The sequence below is a fragment of the Drosophila navojoa genome, chromosome 4, assembly GCF_054131105.1.
Source record: "Drosophila navojoa isolate 15081-1374.11 chromosome 4, UAZ_NAV_1.0, whole genome shotgun sequence".
NCBI classification, from domain to species: domain Eukaryota; kingdom Metazoa; phylum Arthropoda; class Insecta; order Diptera; family Drosophilidae; genus Drosophila; species Drosophila navojoa.
Window position 1 is genome coordinate 10,021,982 of NC_142892.1, and position 18,818 is coordinate 10,040,799.

Here is an 18,818-nt window from a genome sequence, read left to right on the forward strand (position 1 = left end):
GTGCCAAGTATTTCCGGCACCTGGGTAACCCAAATCGGTGTGTGTGTGGGTGGGGGTGGGGAGGGGAATTTACTTAGCAGGTAGCTACGTTGGGGTAATAAAATTTTAATGCCCCTCATCTACGACGGGAGTTGCGTGATTTAGAACCTCCCCCCTTGAGCGCCCGGCCCTGATCCGATCGTATCATGTGCCTTGAGTGAAAGTGTGAAGAGCATTGCGAGTGTCTTATCAGCAGGGCACAAATGTATTGTTCGATTGTGATTACGATTACGATTATGACGCTGACTTGAAGTGTGAGTACTCATACTCTGTGTATATATATGTATATTATATACATATATGTATGGCTGAGCTACTTCTGATGTTTAGCCAGTGACTGTTGACTGTGACTGCCTTAACGTGACGCATGCACTGAGCAAAGTGCGCCAGATGAAAAAAAAAAAAATAATAATAATAAATAAAACTGAAATAAATCAAAATAAATATATATATTTAAAATTCACCTAAACATTATTTTTTATTTATTTTTTAACATATTTTCTAGTTCATCTCCAGCTTGTTTCTTTCAGTGTATAATCCCATGTGACGAATAGCTATAAAGCCAGGGCGTAGATCGCCTCGCTTTATTAATGCCCGTAATCAGTTTATAGATAATTTAATTGTTGCTATTAGCGAAGCGTTTATCAAGCATATGAGAAATAACAGTATTTCACAAACAACAATAATAAGTGCCAAAGGTGGGCGGGGCGGCGAGAAATGGGGGCTGTGGGCGTTGCCATTGTAAATTTGTTGCATCACTTTTGAGACAACTCAATTGAATTTGTATTTTCGTAAATCTGCGATAAAATCTAAATAATCAATGCCTGCATTTGACGGCCCAATGTCTGTCCACGTATATCAACAGCATTATCAGCATTCATAAATTAAGTATTTTATTACAATAAATATATATATGTATGTGTGTATAAATATTAATTAAAATCACTTATTGTGCATGAATTTGTCACTTGAGAATGCGACGATTGCATTTGGATTGCAGCTCAACAAATCTAATCTCCGCCATTGACAGAATCTCAGCCAAACTCCAATATAAATGGCTGAATTATGATATAATTACATTTTCGGAAACGTCTAGTCGATCTAGTGCTGGAAGAGCTTTAGCTATTTTTGGGAGTGCATTAAGGGAATTAATGCTGCGCCTATAAATATCGCTCAACTCGTTTTTAGCTGACCCATAAAATAAAGTAAAGCAAATATTTATGACCAGGCTGAAGTGCTATTTAAGAGCTGACACGAAAACTGTTCACTCTCACGCCCACTCTCTCTCGCTCTCCCACTCTCCCACTCTCTCTCTCCCAGTTACTGCTGCGACGACAGCTGGAGTGGGTGATATAGGCAACTGTTTATTATCACCTAGTTTCAGTTAACGTTATTCGCTGAGCGCGTCAATAGCCGCCGTCAACAACAACGGGCGCTGAGGCCTCGACTCATCAGATCGGAAATAAAGCAGCAAATCAATACGAGACATACAACACAACAATCTTATCTCAACAACATAAATAACAATACGAGGAGTACATGAGTTTCGGACGCCGCTGCCAGCGAGGGGCGAGGCGCTGCACCTGCTGTTGCTACAGCTACAGCTGAGAGGCTGGCTCGAGTCGAGACAATCGAGATCGTTCAAAGACGTCACAGCATCCGCATCGTTTATACCTGCTAATTTACTAACTCCCCGTCGCTATTACCGCCGTCTTCTCTCTCCCTCTCTCTTTCTCTCTCGCTCTGTTTATCAACGAGTTACCTGCAGCATTTGTAGTTTTAAATGTTGTTTACCGTTGCTTTGCTCTCGTTCGGCTGCTCTGGCGGCGCTTTTGCATCTCTTATCAGTAACTGATGCTCGAGGCGCACTCTACCCATCTCTTCCAATCTCTCTCGCTCTCTCTCCCTCTCTCTCACACACACACATACGCTCACTCGCTCGCTCGCTCTATTTGCCGTCTTCTTATCTTAAAGAACAATACAAATTCGCGGCTGTAACTCAACGTCCGCTCGGCAGACGCATTCAGAGCACGGACTCTGCCAGTTGTGTTGTCGCGAATTTCGAATCAACTGTGAATACGCTTCGAATACACTCGAGAATACGAGCTCTCAATCCGGCCAACTCAAATATTTGCACAGAGTTTGCAGCAATTGCAGCAGCAGTCGGCAACTGTTTCCAAGTTGGTAAGTCAACTAATTAACGATGAGCTAGATAATTGGCAAATACTTGAAATATGATTAATTATTATTATATAAAACTCACACGTACACACACACACACACACACATAGATACATTTGCATGTATATCAGTCTTCATTCGATTTAGCTCTTCATAGAGCCTGCACTCACCTAGACCCACATCATTATCTTTATAAGCAGCAATATGAAGAGGAAGCAGCAGTGTAAATAGACCGCACCAAAGTGGCCTTAGAGCCAAATAGTTGAGCATCTATGCTTATCAGCTAGCTACCTTAGTCATTGGATAAGCCAAAAGCAGACGAAGACTAACTCAAGAAGCGACGATTCTCTTATCACAAAAAGCCAGGAAAGAAAAAAAAAAATAGCTTGAACTCTAGGAAAACTAAAGACAACAAGACAAACTTTGCGCTGTTTGCCTAAGAAGTCGGAGTCTAAGTAATTTTCCCTCTGCGTCATATTTAGATGAGTTCATCTAGTATATAGCCAGGCTGAGCAGCAGCACAAAGGCGACGCGTCTGTGATTGCAATTTGAGCTCAATAATTTGTATAATTAAATAATGAATTGATAAGCGACTGGGACAATGCAAGATGTGGGCCCGTGTCCGAGGCCGAGTCGCTTCATGTGCATGATCTTGGCAGTTGGGGCTGCACGACTTGAACCCTAAGCCAAGACTTAGATAGATGGAATATTTGTGGTTTAACGAACTCTCGTTCGCAGAGATACCAGCATGGTTCAGCAGTATTCGGCGTGGAGGGTGCTAACACGCCGCAAGCACCTGGCCGCCGATGGCAACGAGGGTGAAAGCAAGCTGAATCGCGTCCTGGGCCTGTGGGATCTCACGGCACTGGGCGTCGGCTCGACCCTGGGCGCGGGCGTCTATGTGCTGGCCGGCCAAATAGCCAAGGATCAGGCGGGCCCATCGGTGATGCTGTCCTTTGCCATAGCCGCCCTGGCCTCCCTGCTAGCGGGTGAGTAAACAAACAGCTGAGCGAACCTCTGCCAAATCATCGACTGACGCCAGTAAATCCATCCCATTTCCAGGCATCTGCTATGCGGAATTCGGGGCGCGTGTGCCCAAGGCGGGCTCCGCCTACGTCTACAGCTATGTGTGCATTGGCGAGTTCGTGGCCTTTGTCATTGGCTGGAATCTGATGCTGGAGTATGTGATTGGCACGGCGAGCGTGTGTCGCGGCATCAGCCTCTACCTGGACACGCTGCTCAATGATACGCTGAAGCAGAGCTTCGCCGAGGCGGCGCCCATGCACGTCAGCTTTCTGGGCAGCTACTTTGACTTCCTCGCCTTTGGCCTGGTCGTCGTCTTTGGCGGTGAGTTGACTCTCGATTCTGGCACGGAATATTTTGTGAATAAGAATTATTGTTTGCAGTTGCCCTGGCCTTTGGCGTGGATACCTCTGCGATGGCTAACAACTTTGTCACGTGCGTGAATATCTTCATCTTGGGCTTCGTCATCATCGCTGGCGCCATCAAAGGTAGCTCGACTGACTCGACCCTTGGCCCTGTCAACTAATTAAGAGATTTGATTTTTCTTTCAGCCGACTTCAGCAACTGGACGGTGGATGCCTCGGCGCCGCCCGAGAATGCCACCAACATAGGCAATGGCGGCTTCTTTCCGTTTGGCTTTGAGGGCACACTGCGAGGCGCCGCCACCTGCTTCTTTGGCTTCGTGGGCTTCGACTGCATTGCCACCACGGGCGAGGAGGTGCGTCATCCGCGCAAGAACATACCGCGCTCCATTCTGCTCTCGCTGCTCATCATCTTCCTCTGCTACTTTGGCGTCTCCACTGTGCTCACCCTGATGCTGCCCTACTACGAGCAGGACGTCAACGCCCCGCTGCCCTACGCCTTCGAGTATGTCGGCTGGCCGGTGGCCATGTGGATCGTTACAATCGGTGGCTTGGTTGGCCTCCTCGCCAGCCTGTTTGGCGCGCTCTTTCCCCTGCCCAGGGTCATGTACTCCATGGCCCAGGATGGCCTGCTGTTTCGCTTTCTGGGCAAGGTCAGTCCGCGCTTCCAGGTGCCCGTGACGGGCTCCATTGTGGCAGCGCTCTTCACGGCCCTCATCGCGGGCCTGTTCGACCTGGCGCAGCTGGTCAACCTGCTCTCCATTGGCACTCTGCTGGCCTACAGCGTCGTGGCCATCTCCATCACCATTTTGCGCTACATGGAGTACTGCGACGCCGAGGAGCAGTCCTCGCCCACGGCGGCCATCACCGAGACGACGTCGCTGACAACGCGCAGCGCGCGCTTCACCTGGAGCTCGATGTGCACTCAGCTCTTCAATGTGCATCGCGTGCCGGAGCCCAATCAGCTCTCCACGCGCATCGTGGGCGTGCTGACAACTCTGTTCTGTAGGTGCACTCAGCGAGCAGGAGGCGGCAACAGCTTTACTCTAATCTCTTGTCTACTCGGCAGGTCTGCTCTCCCTGGGTCTTGGAGTGCTGCTCATGCAGGCTTATCCCGCCATCAAGTCCCAGAAGCCCTGGGCCTTGACTCTGCTTATTCTGCTCATCCTGCTGATTGCCCTGGTGCTCCTGCTCATCTGCCTGCAGCCACGCGAGGCGCACAGCCGCCTCTTCCGCGTGCCCTTCGTGCCCGTGGTGCCGGCGATTAGCATCTTTATTAATATTTACCTCATGCTGCAGCTGGATAGCTGGACCTGGATACGCTTCGGCGTCTGGATGATTGTGGGTGAGTCGCTAGCTCAGCTCCCAATTCGTTGTTGCATGTTTATCTGTGTAGCCTTTGACTAATGCATGTTCCACTAACCGTAACGCCTTAGGTATTCCCATATATCTTGCATGCTGGTGTCTCTATGACATCAAAGATCCCACCAAACGTAATCCCGAACGCCTTGCGTTCTACAGGGCACTGAAAAAGCCCAACGAGCCACCCCCAGCGCCCTGCAATGGCAATGCCAATGGCAATGGCAATGGGTTTGGGCAGCCATCCAAGCAGAGCACGATTACAAATGAAACGCAGATTAAGCGAAATTCGAGCAGCTTGGATGAAATTCAGAATTTAAGCGAGGTGGTCGATGAGCTGAAGGAGCACAAAAATGCCAATGGCAAGATATTTTACGTTGAGGACACGAAAAGTGTCCATTCGAGGAGCACGCTGAGCACCAACGAGGCCGAGGACGAGCGCTCTGTGATAGCCATGCTGGACGATGTGCTCGATGCAGAGGACTCGCAGCAGCAGCAGCTGGACGAGCAGCAGATCTTTGAGCGCAACTTCAGCATCGACTCAGAGCTGCTGCCCAGTGTCATAGAGACCACGATTGTGGCCACTGTGCACAGCAGCAGCAGCGATGACGACGATGTGAGCAGCCAGAGATCGGTGGAGCGACCCACGGTGGAGGATTGCAGGCAGGCGGCTGGCGATATGTTGCGTGAGCTATTCGATAGTTCAGCATTCTATGAGCAGCTGCTGGCAGCCAGGGCTAGCCGAGAGGCCAGCAAGCAGCAGGTGGTGCCAGTGGTGCCAGTGGTGCCGGCGGTGGTTCGTCCAACTCCAGTTGAGCTCAGAGCTCAGCTCAGACGAGTTCCCTCAGTCAGCTCCGTTGCCTCGCAAGCCTCGATTGCCTCCTCTGTGGAGGATCCGTTGCATTCGGAGAAGTTTAAGGATCGCCTGAGCCACATTATAATGAATCCCAATGCCAACAAGCACAGGCGCCAAGAGGAGGCTGCGCCTCTGCAGGAGGTAGATGAGGCCAGGCCCAGCAGGCCGCAGCTGAAGCAATCGAAAAGTGAAACCGATGTCCGCCTCCTGCTGCTGAAGGCCATACGCGAGCTGAAAACGGACGACGATGAGGCTGATAATAAAAGTAACGGTTACAGTAACGGCAATGCTAATGCCAATGCCAATGTCGGTGCCAGCGCCAATGCTGATGAGGCAGCCGTGGCAGCGCCCGGAGCTGCCCACATACCGCGCGCACCGAAATTCGATCCGGTTTTGTACAAGACCATAAACAGCATTAGTTTGCACAAACAGCGACCCAGTTTGAGTCGCGAGCTGGTCGTGGATGCCAAGAATACGAAGCTTGTGGTTCCATCAACGCCCATGCTCACATCCGGATTCGCAGGGCCAAAGCCAAAGCCAGAGCCAGAACCAGAGCCCGAATCCGAGTCGGAGCCGGTGCCATTCAAAGCGAAATTGGAGGCCATATTACAGCGGGGACCCTCGCATCGGCTGCAACAGCGTCCGGGAGCGGACGGTGGTGCGGTGGTGCGGTGGTGCGCCGTAGGCCGCAATCGGTGTACGTCGAGGAAGCGGCAATTGAATGAGCCAAGCCAGGCTAGAGAGGATTGCAATCCAATTCTCAATTTTGTAGCATACTGTAAGAGTAGCTACACACACACACACACTCACACACACTACACACACCTACACACACTAACCCACTCCATCTACTAATCTGTTGTAATCAAATGTTGTTATAGCAGCGAGTAGCTGTTGCCGTGAGTCAGCGCAATGGAGGCAATACTAGATGTTAAGTGCTTAGGGTTACAGCGCACTGCAATTTGATTGCGAAATTTGGAAATTACAAAATGACGAGTTAGACGTGTGCTCTACGCCAATTAATGGCAGCGGATGCCGTTCGAAATATGTCGAAATGAAAATCCCAATCGAGCTACGAATATCAGAGTTAGAATTTAGTTTTGTTATATGTATGTAGAATGAAAATGGTTTCTATTATGCCTATTGAACCTTGTGATATTAACCAAACACTAAGTGAGCCAATTGCTCCATAAGATCCTACAGTGGTATTACCTTTCGCATGTGCATGATGTGTGCCAAGTATTATGTATAACGTTTATCTAATCCAATCAGTTCGATTTCCCATCCATTCAGGTCTCTCCATATACTTTTTCTATGGACTGCCCAATAGCTATAGGGAGATGCGAAGACAGCGCGCCGGCTGGCAGAAGCTCAAGTATAGCGAACAGTTCTAGATCGAAGCGGATGGAGAGTGAACTGAATCAAAACTTGATTCATTAATGAATAGGCCCATCGATGCGTACTTGCATATGTATGTGTCCTAAGCCAATTTGATAAATGTGAACAATTTGTTGTTATAAATAAAAATCTAGTTGTAATTAATAAAAGTCAAACTGCATTTTGGATATGTCGAGAGCAACTGCAGCAGCCGCTTCCGGGCGACGAGCCCAAGACGATCGTTAGTTTATTAATAACTCATGAATGGATCGTCATTGTCGTTTAATTCCCGAAGGCCTTGTCTGCGCACTGACTTTGATAAATTAATTGATGTTTGCCTGATCGTCCAAGACAAAACGAGAAGCAACAAATCGAGGCTGGGCTGGGGGTTGGAGTGTGCCAAGAGACTGCTGCAGTTGTCCGTGCCCCTTTGGTCTAGCATTGATTTTGATTAGACTGAAAAACATCCCCTGGGCCCCTTACCACTTGCCCTTTCCCCTTTCCTGCTTCGCCTTTCCCTTTTACCCAATCGATTGGAGGCTGTGCTGCCTGATTTATGCCCTCGTTTTCTGGGCATTTCTCTGGTCAGGTTGATGAGACCAGATTCCGGACTTCAGATTTGTATAACCGCAACTGGCGACTCTGCGGCATTGTTTCCTTGCCTACGTCTCCGTCTCCGTCTCCGTCAGCGTTCAGGGGGTTGGTCGCACTTTTTGTGCTGTGTAAGTGTAACAAATTGTAATCGCATTTGCTGGCAGCACTGCCTGCCGCTGCTGTATCCACCGAAATCTCTGTGTGTGGGGGGGCGTGCCAGCGATCCCACTCCGCTCGTCCTACGTCAGCGCAGTCACCCCAGCTCGCCTTTGCTCTGCTTTATTATTATTAACTTTGTTATGGTGCACAGTAGTCTCAGAAGTCTACGCAATTCCCCTTGCGCTCCACTCCAGCTGGCGTCCCGGTGGTTGGTGCGTCTTGTTTGGTCCACTTGCTGAGTCCCCCTTTTATCTAGTCAGAGCAACCAAATAGTTTTATGGCATATTTATGGGCGCCAAAACTTAAAGTCAGTCTCCCGGGCTAAGACTTTAAGACAGCCACACGACTTACTGACAAATTGCAGAAGCCAAAACTAATTAACAGAGCAGCCAGCGCATTAGATTCAATGGACGACGCTGCGCAATACACTAACCCACCCAGGGGGAATCGTTCGATTCATTACCAAAATTTCCATGAACTGTATGGAAAGTGCGTGCAAGAGAACTATAAATACGTTTAAATATATGGAAATTAAGAGACACATACGATGACTGTTAGGGTATCTGAGTCGAGCGTAAGCCTTTTAGACTGAGCTCTAATAACATTCCTCGACTTAGTTCTTCCTTCATCTCTTTAGCTTTTGTGTGTTTGTGTGTGTGTCTGTTTGTAATGTTTTGTTTGAAGTTAGTTAGTTCTGCTGGCCAAAGCGGCTTTTCATATTCATAAAAATTGCGAGTTTCCATTTCCATTTCCTCTGCATGCGAGGAAAACATAATCCGCTTATGGTCGCTACAAATGCGTATTGGACTTCACTTGGACGCAACTTTCCCATTTTTCTCTACATATACAAAAATGATTTTTTTTTTTGAAAATTAAAGAGACGTCTAACCAAAAGCGGAAATTGTCAACGTCGGAGAGGCTCAGGTAAATTATAAATATGAATGTGAATGCGCCCGCATTGTTTGTCTATGCAACCTGCATGAGCAAATAGAGCGCAGGAGACGCAGGAGACCGTCCGGCCGGCATGGTCTGGCTACGGCTCTGGCCAGAGTCAATGGGCACTCAACAAAAACATTTTGTCAAAACATAAAGGCGGCTGCTACTGTACGCAAAGTGGATCAGTGGATTTGTCCGCCCTATGCGGAGCAAAAACAAAAATCCAGTCACTGGCAACAGCTGCTCGACGCGGAGCGGCTGGCAGGTGGTGAGTGCGGCACTGGGATTGGACTACCGAAAAAAAGGATTAGCAATTGGTTTAGCATTTTGTTCAATCGGCCATGGGCAGCGTCGACTGTGCGAGTGCGACAATGCATCCATGTCTCTCTTTCTCTCTTCTCTCTCTCTCTCTCTCTCCCTCTCTGTTTGTCAAGGTCTGGGCGAGCATGCAACTGGCTGTTGGATTAGTACGCTACATATGAGATTATGCGGTTGGCTTACGGGTCTAACTCTTTGGGCATTATCAACAGCGTAAGAGTTGGAAGACTTCCGCTTCAGCTAAAAAGCCATTCATGAAATATTTTCAACAGCAAATGAACTTCTGTTGCCAGAAAAGTAACAATTCACTCTCATATTTCTCTTGTTCATCTGGGAACTTGTTCTGTTATTGAATTTGTGTGCTGAAGACGCCAAATTGTTAATCACAATTTGTTTGAATTTGATTATAGTACGCTTGATTTCCCAGGCACTTTCGAGGCATTCTTTGTATGCCAGGACCTCGACATAATTGCTTCTTTGTCATTTACCACTGAGGACAACAAGAACAAGGACAGGGAGAAGGAAAAGAACAAGAACCAGGCCCAGAACAACGACAACGGCAACGAGCACAACAATGCAACTAGAATAAAAAATAATACGCTTCTGATTTTGAACTCGACTTCAATTGATTTTTATGGCCAGCTCCTCGTTCTTGGCCCGTTTCTGTTCATTCTCATCGCATTCTGTGGGATTGTGCTCTCATCTCGGAGCTCGGAGCTCGGAGCTCTGAGGATTGCTGCTTTTGCCCATTTATCTTTCATTCCCTTGGCTTGGCTTGGCGTTAGACTATTTACGACAAATGGTTTGCTTGTCATAACCTTTCTTTTCATTTTAATTTTTTCGTATCTTGTATCCTAGCTGGCTGCTTCTACAATTTTAAAGAAGAATAATATTTACAGAGCACGCACAATAGAGCCGGGCACCCATCCAGCAGAACTCCTACGACTCGCGCATTGTTTTCACACTGAATTCCTTGACAATGAGCACATTATTGAGCTCAAGCTGCAGTTGGGCAAAGGAAGACACAGGCAAAGACTGTGTGTGTGTGTGCGTGTGTGCATAGAATGCCAAGCAGTCAAGCTGCCAAGCAGGAGAGCAGCCGAGCAGTCAACCAATTCAAATTCAATTTGCCCCATTATTTGAGGCCCATTGTTCAAGCGAAATTCTGGTTACAATGCACTCGACTCGATGCGACTCGCAGAGACTGGGCTGCAGTCCAAGTTAAGTGCAATACAAAAGGGCGGCAGATTAAAAATAGCAAAGAGATGAGCACAAGATGAGAGTCGCTTGCCATTGCCTTACACTCCACATCCCGCACCCCGCACCCCATTCGCCAAATGAGGAAATGTGGTACAGAGTGCGTCAGTCGCACATAGAGGAAAGTGAGAGCAAGCGAGAGAGAGAGAGAGAGAGAGAGAGAGCCAAGGCTGAGCTGGAGTATGCTCGACTAAATGAATGCAATAAGTAAATAACAAAATGTCGTTAGCATTTGTGACTGACACTCACAGCAACAACAACAGCAACAACAACAACATCCTAGAAGACACTGAAGCTGAGAAACGGGACAATGGCAAACGGCAAATGCCTGCAATGGGCCGTTGCCGTTCTTGACGTTCTCTGCCCTTATTTGCCTCGTACTTTAACCCGATTGCAGCAGCAACAGCAACAGCAGCAACAGCAACAGCAACAGCAACAATCTCTCACAGCTGTCAACAGCAACAAATTGCGCGCTAAGCTGACATTAGATTTTGCGCTATGCAGAACCGCATGGCACAAATGGGTCTACACTCTGATGCATGGCCCACAGACAAAAAACGGCGGAGAACTAGAACGAATGCCAAATATGCTTTCCTTCAACAGGAGAGAGAGAGAGAGAGAGAGAGAGAGAGAGAGCTATGCATATGCCTATGTGGAACACAGCTCTTATGCTTGATTATGAATAAATATATATATATATATTTTTTTTTAAAGGGATGAGACACAATGGCAGCTGTGAGTTCTTATACATAAATTGATTGATTACAATATATATATTTTTTATTTTATTCATTTTTTATATATTACTAAGGGTAAGTCTATGCTATGAAAATTTACTATATTGATGATATGCAAAAAATATATTATATTAATATATTATAAATTCTATAATTCATATAATATAGTGTGTTATAGTTTTTTCTGTTTATTCAGACTAATCTTGCATCATTCTCTCAAAACTATAAACCCTATAATATTAGTATATGCCATAGGATTCTCGTTTCTAGAAATTCTATATTCTGACTACAATGGCATACTTCTCTCTATTCTAATACAAAATGCTATAATATGGATATTATAAAATAGTTCTGTTAATTCTTAAATCCGATAATAGTTCTATCAATTCTATGATTCCTATATTCTGACTACTTCTAACATAGCTGATATCGCAAAGTTCTCTCAATTCATAAATATTCATTTCAGTTCATTTCTGTTCAGTTGAGTTCAGTTATCGCTTTTAGAGCATTTCCGACTGCGCCTAAGCATTATGGAGACGACGTTTTAGTGGCGCATTGTGCCAGTTTTATGGAGTTGGCCCATCTGGACATCAGGTGGCAATCATATTAACTGCGACTAATTGTCAGCAAACTGGCGCAAAGCAAGAGTCAATGGCAATGCCTGAATGTCCAACTGCTTGCTTGCTGCGGGTGCCAGCTTGTTAACAAGTTGCCAGCGGGCAACACTACCACCCTACCTCTCTCCCTCTGCCTCTCCCTCTGCCTCTCCCTCTCTTGCGTGCGTATTTGAAATGCTCATTAGCCACAATTTTTGGACACAAAAATTGCGTTAGTTGCCATTGGCGATGTTGGCAATTGTCAGATCTGTCAGTTGTTGAGTTGGCACGTGAGTTTCTGGCAAAGTTGTTCCTGATTGCCTGCCACACAGTTGCATGAGCTCATCCCCCTCCTCTCTCTCTGTCGCTCCTGCTTCTCTGTGTGCCTATCAGCCTAATGTGTGAGCGTTAACTAACTAACTGAGCGACTAACGTGCTGCTAACAAGGCGTACACACATCAAGCACTCACACACACACTTCGCACACACACATATCGCATCAGCGAGCATCACACCGTATAGCCACGCCCACTTACAAGCACAATTACAACAAAAGCCGCCCGAAATTCGCATTGTTCCGCATTATCAATTCCTTTAGTATTCAAATGCTCATTTCGCTTGTTGTTGTTGTTGCTGTTGTTGTTGTTGTTGTCGCCGTTGTCGCTGTCTATTGTTGTTGTCAGTTGTTGAAGTAGTTAGGAATGGAATTACGCGCTCTAAGCGTGAAACCGCGAAATTAAGCACTGACGATGATGACGAGAACAAGGACGACTACGACTGCGAGTACGAGTACGAGTACCACGCTCCTGCCTGCCTGCCTGCCTGCCTGCCAGCCACTTGTCAACAAGGCTTCACTCTCATCCACAAGCTCATCCAATCTCGTCTTCATAGCAGCACATCCAATGCCTCAACATCTGCCACCCACGCAGACCGCCCAACAAATTGTATGCAAACTAATCACACGCAAGCATTTGATGCGTTTAAAACACACAGAGTGATAGCGAGAGAGAGGGAGAGGGAGAAAGAGAAAGAGAGCGAGATAGAGAGAGAATCAAAATGAAATTCTGCGTGTGAATGAGCGAGGGCTGCACAATAAGTAAATTAGTATGCAAGCAAGAGCTAGAAGAGGGACAGAGAGAGAGAGTTGTATATCAAAATATATACTCATAGAGAGAGAGAGAGAGAGAGAGAGAGAGAGAGAGAGAGAGAGAGAGAGATAGCTGACTAAACAAATGATATATAGAGAATATGAGAGAGAGAGTAGAGTCGAACATCAACTGAGTAAGGTCAGCATAGTAAGGTCACACTTGCCATTATTATTAATTATTTAATTATACGTGGTTTATTTATGGTCATAGGTGAAGTTCAGGTCCAGAGCAATGGCAATGACCTACATTTGCTATTCACAAGATTCCACTGGGCATCATTGACTTTCATTAGGAGCTCTCGAAACTCTTCGAACCGCCCACCTTTTAACTACTGTCTAAGCTAGGAGGAGCAGTTGAGTCGAGAGCTAGCGCTGTTCATCTTTTATAATGTTGGTAATTTGAACATTTCAAATCAAATCTAAATGTCACTTGGTTAGCAGCTGCGGTTCACTTCGGCTTCGAGGAGCGGCGAGGCTGATGAGGAGGATGGCGGGAAGCTGGCGCCAAATGGAAATTGTCAACGGGCATTGAAATGAAAGTGCAGATTGGAAAATGGCAGCAGCAGCGACGGCACCGGCAGCAGAGTAGAACCCGCAGGCACTTTTGATGAGAAGCAGCCACCGCAATGCCACGACTCGCATATCCTTGTGCCCCAGCTCCTGCTCCAGCTCCAGCTCCAGCTCCTGCTCCGAGTGGGCGGCCAGCAGTGTTGACTTGCATAATAAATCGACTTGTAAATGCAATAAATTTTCAATTGGTGCCACAAAGGGGGCGCGCATTGAATTTAAAACGCTTTAAACTTGCAACATAATGAAGAGCAGTCAGACAGACAGACAGACAGACGGACGGTCGGTCTGAGGATTTCGGTGCTGCTAGTGGAACGCCAAAAATGTGCGAGCTGCTGAATGAAGCAGTAGAAAATAGAAAGTGGAGAATGGAGAGTGGAGAGCGGAGAAGGCCAGGGGAAAACAAGAAAACAAATCACGTTTTAATTTTGTTTAACTAAATACGAAAATCGCACAGAGGCTGGCGTCTGCTCAACGGACGGCAGCAGAGGGCGTGGTGTGGGGGGCGTGGAGCTGTGCGCCTGATGACGTGCAACTCTCGTCGCCATTTTGTGCCTTGTCATGCCGCACACAATTAAAGCGCCCGGACTGGAGTCAAAGCAGGCCTGTTCACTCTTCCACCCTCCCACTCCCGCCTCCCTCCTCATCCCTAACGCTTCCTGGTTTCTGGCTTCGGGTTGAGCTCTGAGCTGGCGCACACGTCTGTCTCGAGCGTCTAGTTCTAGGGAAATTAAATTAAAATTCACTTGTACGCAAAAGTCGAGGGGCAAGTCAGTAAGTCAGCCTGCGATTGGAAAGCAGCGCAAATTTTTCGCTTTTCATTTTCATTTTCCACTGCTTTCTCTTCTCTACTTCAATTTTATTCATTTTGTTTTCTCATTTTATTCCATTTTTTGGCAAGCAACAAATTAATTCGTTGCACTGCCTTCTTGGCCGTGGCGAGCGCAAAACTATGCTAATGATATACGAAATTGAAAATTTCAAGAATATGCTAAAATCTGGCTAAGTAATTTTCCTGCTTTGAATTTGGACAGTTTTAATAATTTAATGAAAATGATGAAAGGAATATTAAATATGAAGAGAGAGAGAGAGAAGAAGAGAGAGCAAGAACTAATTGAATGAAAAATATATAAATAATATAAATATGAAAAATAATAAAAATTACTAAGCATTATGTTAACTATATGTAAATAATCAACAAAAAAAAAAATGAAGGAAAATTATGAGAAGAATATTAAATACGAAGAGAAAGCAAGAACTAATTGAATGAAAAAAAATAAATGAATAAATAATAAAATATGGTAAATATTACAAAAACTATAAATAAATAATCAATACAAAAATGATAATAAACAAAAAATAAATAGACGATAAATAAACAGTTCTAATGAGATTTCCCTTATCATCGATGGCATAATCTGTTTTCTTTCCTAGCGCTTCATTTATGAAGTCTCGACGCGGCTAAATTTAGTGCAACTGCAGCAGAAGGTCTTGATAAATGACACCAAAAGTATCAGAATACACAAAGAGCTCAGCCAAGGCAGGCAGCGAGTGCGACGGGAGAGACTCAGCTGCAAGCCGAGACGCAAAGTGTCCTTAGATGGAACACTTCAACTGTGTAGCGCCAAGGATATGACAGCTGCTGCTAAGTACCCATTGGCAAGGGCGTCAGATTTAGTGCCTCGCTATCGGAAAGATGCTCCAGATACATACATATAGGCATGTATGTATATGCATGTGGATATGTAGATGTGGCTGTGATGAGCTATGCAGCAGAAAGTTTTATGACGACTACAAGAAAAACCTTTTGCCGAACACAAAAAATATTGTGGTGCAACAGACATGGCGCAGAGCTCGGCCCCCACCCGCCGCAGCATAGTTTCGCCGGACCAAATGCCTGTCAGCGTCTTATTGAGCGTACATAAGCGCATTAGCTGCGGTTTTATATGCTGCGCAGCCAACGGGCAGCTACAACAGTTGCTGTTGCTGTTGCTGTTGCAGTTGCTGTTGCAGCGGCGTCCCTTTGGTCTAGCATACCAAAAACCAAGCCGAGACTGAGACTAATTTCGAAAATGCCAATGCACCAGAGACCCGAAAGAGAGAGAGAGAGAGAGAGAGAGAGGGAGAGCAGAACGGAAAAGGATAATTGCCGAGCAAGAGTCGAACATATGGCAGTCGAGCGGGCGTGGTCCCGACTTCCATCTATCTATCTATGCTTGCCATATGGCTCAACCGTCAAGAATCGGGCATCGACAATCGACAACAGCAGGCAAAAGAGTTTCTTCGAGAGTCTGGGCCAGTCTTGGGAGAGTAGAGGCTGCGACTTGGGAGTCGTTAGTCAGACAGCCGGCACGGATTTGTCATGATCTCGTTTATTTTCGAGCTGCTCGTGATAAATAGATGCGCTCGCTCGCCCATCTCGTTTTTTATGGCCTCAGTTTCTTGGGCATCAAATTAAAAGGGGCAGAGCCCAACATCGAACTTGTTAAGACAATACGAGCAAGGGTCGCGTCCCATGAAAACTGCTGGCTCATTTCCGATCAGCGATCGTTGCGATCTTGTAAAGGCATTCAAATGCCTCTCGCTCCGATAAGCAATGTTGTTTTTGTGTTTGGGTTTAATCTGTGGATAGATAGGCTACCAGAGCATAGTTTCTCATTTAGATACGATTCTGTTGCTGCGAGGTGTGAAGATCGACAATGGCTTGTTATGGTTCGATGGAACGATAACGGTAATGGCATCGCTGTGGGCTCCGACAAGCATTAGCTTTTATTTTCACATTAAACTTGCGAGAAGAGACTATAACATGCCTAGAGTCTATGTAGAATTATGCAAGAGCTGTGTCTGAGCAGAGGGATAAACTGCATCGGGATTAGGCTACCTTCTGCCTGATGCTCGTTGACAGCATCAATTGTTGCAATTGAGCCAAAGCCGATTATAGTTTCTTCGTTCCACGACAAAGGCGAGCAGATTTCTCTATGCAGCCGCCACATGTTGCAGGATCTAATAGGATTTACGACCCTGCCAAGACCCTGCTCGCCGCACTTGAGGGCATGCCGGCTGTTGTGACAACAAGAAATTCGAGACTCGTCGATCCTTGTTACAAAGTCGGTAAAGAAGTTAACGTGAATTTCGAAGATCTCACAATGCAGTTTCGTTTAATTTCAGATATTCGGCTACCAGTTCTCATCAATTGGCATTTCCTGGTATCAGGTAAATTGATATGAGCATATTGCGGGGCTATGAGGAAATGGGATGAGCAGTAGAGAGAGTGCGAGCTGGGTAGATTTTTTGCTCTTTGAGTTCTATTATTAATATCAACAGTTTGCTTCCTTGAAAGAGTAAAAGTTCCAATGAGAGAAGGCAATTATGATATATTGATTTTTGCTTAAATAAACTGATCATTCTTATCGTAGCTATATGATGTAGAGTATGGATATGGTCTGGTACATCCGTTTGACTAAAAATCTCTTTTGAATCAAATAAATTTTGTTAAATAAAAACAGAGAAGAAAGAAAAGATTTAGATCTGTAAAAAGGCGACTTAAATTAACTTTCTTATTATTATTATATATATATCTTTTTTTTTTCAAAAACATAATAAATTTTATCTAATTTCAGTTGCCATTCAAGCAATTTTAGATATAATTAATAACTTTCCATTTTTGCAGAAATATATCACAATTCTTTGCAGCAGCAACACAGCTGAAATCGAATATACTCTTCATAAATGATGAGCTGGCTTGGCCAAGCAACATTCGATTGCTTACATTCTCACATGGTAAAGAGCTGGCTGGAGTGCATTAGTTGCTCGAAATGAATCGCATAGTTAGCTCAAGTCAACTTTCAACTGCTGCAGCATTCGAAATGCAAAATGCAAAATTCGAAATGGAAAATGCAAAATGCAAAATTGGAAATTCGTCTGGCAATATAATCGAGGCAACCTAAATACTTGACTTATCAATGCCAAATTGCTTGAATGCCAAATTGTAGAACAATTGCGTGCACTTTGGTCAAATATTTGGATTTGGCTTCGTATTGTGTTATATAAATTTGATTATCGAATGCATGAAATTTGCAACTTGATGTCTCTCTGAGTGGTCATGTGCGTGCGTGTGTGTGTGTCGCTCACTCGTGTCAAAATGTTTGTTGGCCAAAAACCGAAATGTGTCAAATCGATAATTGCCAAAAATATGGACAATCAACTGGTCAAGAGTTTGGCTGGAAATCAGAGTCAAATGTTGTCAGCAGCGTGACAGAAGTTGATGCTGTAGCTGATGAAGATGATGATGATGTAATGTAGATGATGATGAGCAATGGGAGAAGCACACAAAAATTGTTTCATTACTGCCAGCAGGCGCACTTGAGCTACGTATATGAAAATTACAAGGCAGAGGCAGGAGCAGGAGGCAGGAGACAGAGGCAGAGGCAGGAGGCAGAGGCCGACGCAATGCGACAAATGTGTGGAGAGTCTGTCACTCGGCTGAGGTGGCTGAGTATACAGTTTCGACCTGCGACTGCAACCAACAACAGCAACAACAACAACAACAAAAGCAACAACTACTATGATGGCAACTACATAAATCGAATTATGTGAACACAACGAGGAGGCACTTAAGTGTCCTTCTTGCCTTCCTCTTGTGCACTTTAAACTCGAGTGTGTGGGTGTGCGTGTGTGTGTGTGTGTGCCACATACAAAATTCTACTTCATTTGTCTAATTCTCGTTGTCGTGTAGAGCCCTCCACAAACACACTTGCACTCACTCACACTCACACACGCACAACTCGAATACAAATGAAAGTAAATCCTTGGACTAAGCCTAGGCGAGTGTAGTAGTGCGTGTGTGTGTGTGTGTGGGTGCGGCAAAGGATAATCTGCATTTGAATAAGAGCATTTTAGTGTTTTTTCCAACTATATGTTTGTGTGTGTGTGTACGTCAGCCACGCCTCTGCGCCCATGTGTTGGCAAACTGACAAAAAGACAGACTGGCAGATCGTCGGCCTTTTTGCTGTCTCTGAATACCCTCTAAGGATAGCCCATTAAAGCTCTGCCTCGCCGTTGCTTGAGCAACAAAATGATATCATTATAGGGAACAGTGAATGAAAGGTGTGGCAACTAATAAGAAAGAATGTTAATGAATGAAAGAGAGAGAGAGAGAGAGAGAGAGTGAGATATAGAGTAATACAAAGAGAGATAAAGAGAGAGACAGACAGTGAGCGAGGCAGAGATTGAGAGAGATTGATTGCAATTGCTCTAAAGGATATCTGCTAGTCGATCAACTGGCGCAGCTTCACTTCTGTGTATGTGTGT

The 18,818-nt window shown here is 45.6% G+C and overlaps 1 protein-coding gene across 1 annotated transcript; it reads left to right on the plus strand.

Moving 5' to 3' along the window:
- Positions 1-1,418: 1,418 nt before the first annotated feature.
- LOC108650159 (cationic amino acid transporter 3) lies at positions 1,419-7,107 on the plus strand. The gene is given in 8 exon segments (XM_030385467.2): positions 1,419-2,223; positions 2,959-3,209; positions 3,283-3,567; positions 3,627-3,731; positions 3,795-4,610; positions 4,675-4,950; positions 5,042-6,474; positions 6,477-7,107. Coding segments are annotated over 7 exon segments (3,225 nt in total). The 5' UTR covers positions 1,419-2,223; positions 2,959-2,968; the 3' UTR covers positions 6,546-7,107.
- Positions 7,108-18,818: the final 11,711 nt, after the last annotated feature.